The following is a 7024-nucleotide window of genomic DNA, read 5'->3' as shown; positions in this document are numbered from 1 at the left end:
TCACTTTTTAAAAATCTGTAAACCAGAGTGTTGGGATTTGAAGCTGAGCTGATTATCAGAGCAACAAACATGATTTTCACTGGTTTTTTTCTTGACTCCCTCAGAACAAAGAGCCAGAGTGGGCCGTAAAAAGTCCCTTTAACAACACTTTACTGCCTGTTAAAAGTATGGTACTAATTAGCAGCCTTGCTGTGTGCTGATGGTCACCGCCGTGGTCGGAGGCTGAGCTGCTCGTTCCCAGCAATCCCAGTGAAAACAGAAGGGAAGGAGAGACACACGGCTTCGTTTCCTCAACTTTTATTATGCTTGTGCTTGCATGAGTGCTGGGAAAAGAAGTCAGTATCTTAACAAATCTAATCTATCCATCAACAACAAGCATTTGCTCTGAATTAGTGGATTCATGCCCGTCTGTGTTGGTCCGGACGGGACGGCAGGACATGCAGACGGGGCTCACAAGGCCCAGACATGTGGCCCTGCGAGCCACAACACCCCCAAACACACACACACACCCCAAACACACACACACTCTTATTCTAACACCCTGCAACCCACCGGCCAAGTGTGTCGGAGGAGGAGTCGGAGGTTACGGCCAATCTTTGCTAAACGGCAGAACCAGCGCGTCCTAAAAGTCGGCCGATCTCCAACGGGAGGCCGTGCAGAGTTTTGGTTAAAAAGCTGCAAAACATGTGAGATGCAGGCGGACGGCTGCGGAAGCCTCCGCTACTCTGCACAATTAAGATTTACAACGAGGAAAGGCTGAGTTGGGGGAACATATCTAAATGATTTCAGAAACATGTCTCAATTACTCTGTAAACATCTAAATTACCTTTGCAATGTTGTAATTGTGTCATCTCATTACTGTTTCTTTTGTCAAATGTAATTACGTGAAAATCAAAGGCATGAAAGAAGCAAATTCAATCAAAAACATTTAGCAACATGCCATGAGAGAGCAGCAACACACACACGCACACACACACGCACACACACACACACACACACACACACACACACACACACACACACACACACACACACACACACACACACACACACACACACACACACACACACAGTCGCAGGGAAGAAAGAGGGAGCTGCTACACATCACTGACTGGAATAAACATCTTTTCCTCCGCCAGCGCTCCCTTTCTTATGGCTCATTCAGACAATAGGCACACCGTAAAAGTTCAAACACGCGCAGAGGACGATGGCGGCCAGGGGAGATCAGGGGGAGACAGGGGAGGCTAGGGGAGACCGGGGGAGGCCGGGGGAGATCAGGGGAGGCTAGGGGAGGCCGGGGGAGGCAGGGGAACGGCCCGTCGGCTGCAGCGAGGTCTGGACGGCGGTGGAGCGGCTGCTGATGTAGCAACAGAGGAAGGAGCAGGGGACACCCAGGTTAAACCCTCCTCACCTCCATCACACCTTCACTTCAGCTGAACCGTCCCCACACACGTGTCCAGAGGCCAGATGCATATATAATATATGATATAATATATGATCTATACATATAATATACCCTATTTTCTGGACTATAAGCCGCATCCGCTCTATTTTAAAATAAAGATATGCAAGCCGCAGATATTTATAATGTTAGATTAGATATTTACTACATGTACAGAACGATTTTGAACTGTAAATGATGTACATGTTTGTACCTAAATAGATCCTTTCATAACGGTGTCTTTTAACACGGCAGCAACTTTGCTGATTAAAACGGGACAGAACCAAGAGAAAATAACCGCTATTTATTTATCTGTTTGAAATCTGCTTCTACTTCTATCTGCTAAAGAAGTAGTAGCGCATTCCTCTTTGCATTTATTTTGTCTTAGTTTTGATTCTAATTCCGGTTAGAGCGCCCCGAGCGGTGGAAGAAAAATCCACAGAATAGCTGCACCTTTGTATAAGCTGCATGGTTCAAAACCTATGAAAAAAGTAGCGGCTTATAGTCCAGAAAATACGGTATATATATATATATATATATATATATATATATATATATATATATATATATATATATATATATATATATATATATATATATATATATATATATATATATATATATATATATATATATACGATGGACACAGGCGAGACAGGTCTGGACATCTCTCCCTAAACACACTGGTGTGCAGAGAGGACGTGAACACACTCACATGATCTTCACAACATTCTGAAGCATAAACAGGAAAAAAAAAAGCATTCGACTTTAAAAATGAAACAAAACAGTTAAGTAGAATACAATAATAGTGATTTAGGTTAATTTAGATTTTTATAATTTACTGGTATGAACTGTGTGCTAAAAATAACTGCAGTGTTGGAAGAGCTGGCGAACACTTTGAGGAGAGGGTGAATATTTAGATCCCCCTCTGGTTTTTCTGGCTGCTGCTGCGTTATATATTTCCAGAGTTTGTTTATAGCCCGGTGGACCCGAGGTGCAGCCGCGTCTCCTCGCTCGTCTCTGGGAAGCTGGACGTCTCGCTGATCAGACTGCTGCTGATGTGGGAGATAAGGAGGGAGCCTGACGCTGTCCTTCCGTCTGAGCCGGCTCCTCAGGATCCTCCTGGCCTCCCGGCCGCAGCACAAGTGTTCCTTTTGTATCTCTGCAGGCTGCTCTGCTCCCAGATTACACACTTGTTTGCTTTATTCCATTTAGGCATTTGTTTTCAGTGTCTGACTGGAGAATTCAGACGGTGAATAATTTTTTCCCCCTTATTCTTAATGTAATGAGCGTCTCCATGTCATGTTTAGTAAAAATGGCTCCCCCCTTCCTCTGTGTTGCTCTCATTATCATGTTTATTTGGTATAGGTGCACGCTAATCCTTTTATATACAGTGAACACGGCACACGGCAGCGTTCACATCCACTCATGGTTAAAAAGGGTTTGTGTGATAGGATTCAGATTTGTAAAAGAAAACCACATGTAGGTGCAGCTTTGTACATTTAAAAGGGTTTCTGTTGTTAAACACTTTTATGCATTTGGCCTCTGGTGTCTCCCCCTGACATTCATAAAAATAAAGGGTGTACATGAAAATACCTTTTAATTGTGAGAGGATTTTGTCCTTAAATTAGACCAACTAAAACCAATGAGAAATGAGAAATAAATGAGAAAATGAGAAATAATGTCAGTCTTCACAATCCAGTCCCAGAAATAAAACCCCAGCACTGACTGGACGGAGAGCCGGACTTGAGAAGAGGAAAAAAAACAACACAATTACACATATGATGTGCATTTCCTGTTAGATGTGTGTGCTTGTGCTCGGCCCGGAGGAGGGAGCGGGGCGGCCGACGGCTGCAGCGGCGCGGGGCTCTACGGGAAGGTGGTGGGGAAGAGGCTGAGCGGCCGACGGCTCTACGGGAAGGTGGTGGGGAAGAGGCTGAGCGGCTGGCTCTCGTTGGTGGGCAGCGGGGAGCGGTATCCTTCAAAGTTGCGTGGGATGCTGCCGCTGGTGGAGCCGGAGCTGTTGCTGAGGGTCTCGATGCTTCCCTCCCGCTGCAGCTCTGCAGGAATACAGAGAGAAGAACTGGAGTTAGAGCCACCGGTGTTCTGGCAATTTCTGCTGCTTTGCCAAAAAATGCTCCTTAATGGTTTTCTACCTTTTGTAGAGCTTCAATTTTACTGTTTTACTCCCTAAACCACTTCCTTTCCCCCACGTGGTCCTTGTCTCTTGCCAGGCCGTCATTGTAAATAAGTATGTTCTTAATGACCTGCCTGGTTAAATAAAGGGGAATGACTGAATGAATATCAAATAAAGCGATAGAATTGTTGCTTTTTTTTCTCTTTATCGTATAATGTTCACAAAGTGTAATGCAATTCATGTCATGGGTCGTGTATTTTGAAGGATCAAATACTCAACTTATTATCAATTTTACATTGTGCAAAAATGGAGCGTGGTAATCAAACTTTGAAAAATCGACTGTGCGCATGTGTAGAACCACAAAGTAGCATTTCTCGGCAGGTAGCAAGGATTGGCAGAACACCGGCTGAACGGCTACGAACAAACAAACGTCACAGATCTGCTCACCACGGCCGTGCTGCAGAGGTTTGTAACCTGCGGCATCGCAACGCTCGTGGAGACAGACACTGGCCACGGTTACATGATGTTTTTTAATTCAGAATTAATTATTCCAAATTAAATAATTCCGAATTAAACTATTTTCCTTTGAGTTTATATGGAAATACTACCTGTAAAATTCAGAATCCAATTTAAAATTTTATTACTTGCATATAAAACCCAAAACGGCTTAGCTCCGCATTATTTGCAAGACCTGATAGTGCCTTATGTTCCTGGCAGAGCTCTCCGTTCTCAGAGTGCAGGTTTACTCGTAGTTCCTAGAGTATCCAAATGTAGATTTGGAGGGTGGGCGTTGTGCTATCAGGCACCACTACTATGGAACCAACTTCCAATCTGGGTTAAGGAGGCTGACACCACCTCCACCTTTAAAACTAAACTTAAAACCTTTCTGTTTAGTAAAGCCTATAGTTAGTGTTTACTAAACCTCTAGCTGGTGTTGGTAAATCTCTAGGTAGTGTAAACTGTAGTGTGTTAGAGTCAGTAGTCATAGTTTCAGCTATAGAACAAAACTATAATAGTTAGTCTCAAATATAGCTTTGCGGTAGATATGCTGGTATAGGCTTATGCTGCAGGGGGGCACCGACATGATCCACTGGGCGGTGCCTCTCACCCTTCTTCTCCTCTCCTTTTCCCTTCCTCTCTTCTCCATTACCATTTTTTATTTATTATAAGTATCTCATAGCTATCATTTTTGTCCATCGTTCCTGTAGTTTTTTGTGCCGGCCCCCCTTTTTTTCTCTTTTGTGCAGGTTTGCAGGCCGGAGCCTCGGGAGCTGCGTTCTGGCCTGTGTCCCCCCCCCATCTTGAAACTTTGTTTGGAAAACCAGCCCAGCGTGGAATATAAGCGTCATGGAGACAGACGGGCGAGGGAACGAGCAGAAAGAAAGACCGGGATTAATTTAAAGAGGAATGAGGCTGCGTCCGAAATCCCACACTTCCACCCTAATGAGTATGCAAGATTTTTTAGTGCGTCCGAAACATTAGAACGTACTCAATAGTATGTTCTATCCATACTCATTCTGGATGAATGTATTAGTGTGGATTGATGGACACTAGCCGAGCAGAAACTTCCCACAATGCAATGCAGCGGTGTTTGGTTGCTAAGTGATACGTATATGTCATAAGTATAATATTAAGTATAATAATATTGTTATATAATATTAATATTATAATATTCGTATATAATAATATTATATAATGTCATCTTGTTGGGGCCAGAATAAATTGGAAAGAGAGGAGCTGCTACCGCTGCTGTGACAGGTTACCATGGTAACAACTGCTACTGCTGCTGTGACAGGTTACCATGGTAACAACTCCCCCTCCCAACGGCAGGAAGTGACGTGTGCGCTCTTAATAGTACGTCCGAATTAATGCACACTACTGATATTTACTCAAAAGTGTAACGAACTTAAGTATACTTTTTAGTATATACTTTTTAGTATGGCATTTCAGACGCACCGTGAGTGTTTACATGATCACAGAATTATTCTATTCAGATTCTTTTTTTTTCTATTGGGATTTAAAATCAGAATAAACCAGCCACTTACTTCAGAATTAAGTTTAATTCGGAATTACCATTTTCATTTGGAAATAGGTGTTTACATGGTAATTTTTAAATGGGATTTAATTTTAATTCTGAATTAAAGAGGAATTCAATAGTGTGGTATCAGCCCTGGGACCCGGGGCCGACCCGGGGCCGACCCGGGGCCGACCCGGGGCCCACCCCGAGCTCCCTGATGGGTGTCAGTCCCCGCAGGGCCCGCTCACACTTCCAGGACTCTTCATGTTTCCATTCCAGACACCACGAGGCGTTCAGAGCTCCGCCGAAGCCACTGCCTTAGCAGGTCAGGGAGTTTTCTGGCAGTTTGTGACGCTGGGCAGGGTTGGCAGTAATGTTTTGGCTCATCAGTCTTAAATGTGGCCTGTAATTTGCTGTTGCAGGCTGGGCTTGGCAACGCACTCGCACTTAATAATACATGACCTGCTTCTCTTTTTGGTGAGGACTGCTGGCTCCAATGAGGATTAAATCATGGATCATATTTGTTCTATATATTTTTAAGGGAAGCACGTTGTTGTTTAAGCACTAGATTGATCGTGTTTTTTCATACTAGTAGTTTTAAAGATCTTCCAGATGATTGTTTGGCTTTTATTCACATATTTTATGTCATTCTTTAGTAATCACATCAAATTCCTGTTAGGGTAAGAAAATGTGACAAATTATATGATCACACAAGTGAGCTTGACCAGTGGAGACACGTGGACACATTTCTGCTGTAAGTGCCTCAACTTTGACCTTTTCATATAATACAGTCGGGATTCCTCCCATATATGTATATATACATACATACGTATATATATATATATATATATATATATATATATATACATATGCGTATGTATGTATATATATATATATATATATATATATATATATATATATATATATATATATATATATATACATACATACGCATATGTATATATATATATATATATATATATATATATATATATATATATATATATATATATATATATATATAATCCACAAACACGAACATTTAGATACATTACTGATATCATTGAATGACTAAATTAATAAACGTGTGTATTCTACACAGAATTGATGACACTAAACATTATTGAGTCATTAGTCAATAGATCAGAAGGATAGTAAAAGAGAAAGCAAGTATAACTTAAAAGGAACAGAGATTTTAAAAAAAAACCAAGATTCAGGACTAAATTGATGGAACGTTGTGTTTCTGTGAAAGGAACCAGTTTATGGAACAATCTGAATAAAGAAAACAAAGAATCTAAATCAAACATTACATTAAAAAGAACAATTAAAGCCTGTATGTTAAGTAAATATAATGAAATATGTTAGTTAAGTTTGATTGACATACCCATAGACGGCGGTAATTTTATTTTATTTTAGTTTTTTATTTACT

The 7024-nt window shown here is 41.5% G+C and overlaps 1 protein-coding gene across 3 annotated transcripts in view; it reads right to left on the bottom strand.

The window, feature by feature from the left end:
- Positions 1-2064: 2064 nt before the first annotated feature.
- Positions 2065-7024, bottom strand: part of bcas3 (BCAS3 microtubule associated cell migration factor) — a 515318-nt gene continuing 510358 nt past the window's right edge. For all 3 annotated transcript variants that reach the window (XM_061718687.1, XM_061718688.1, XM_061718689.1), the window contains one exon: positions 2065-3501. In XM_061718687.1, coding sequence (XP_061574671.1) covers positions 3353-3501 — 149 coding nt within the window. In that variant the 3' untranslated portion in view covers positions 2065-3352. The remainder of the gene's footprint in view (positions 3502-7024) is intronic.

The sequence above is a fragment of the Cololabis saira genome, chromosome 4 (genome assembly GCF_033807715.1).
Source record: "Cololabis saira isolate AMF1-May2022 chromosome 4, fColSai1.1, whole genome shotgun sequence".
Taxonomy (NCBI): Eukaryota; Metazoa; Chordata; class Actinopteri; order Beloniformes; family Belonidae; genus Cololabis; species Cololabis saira.
The sequence above is the reverse complement of the archived record's forward strand: the minus strand, read 5'-3'. Positions and strand labels throughout refer to the sequence as shown.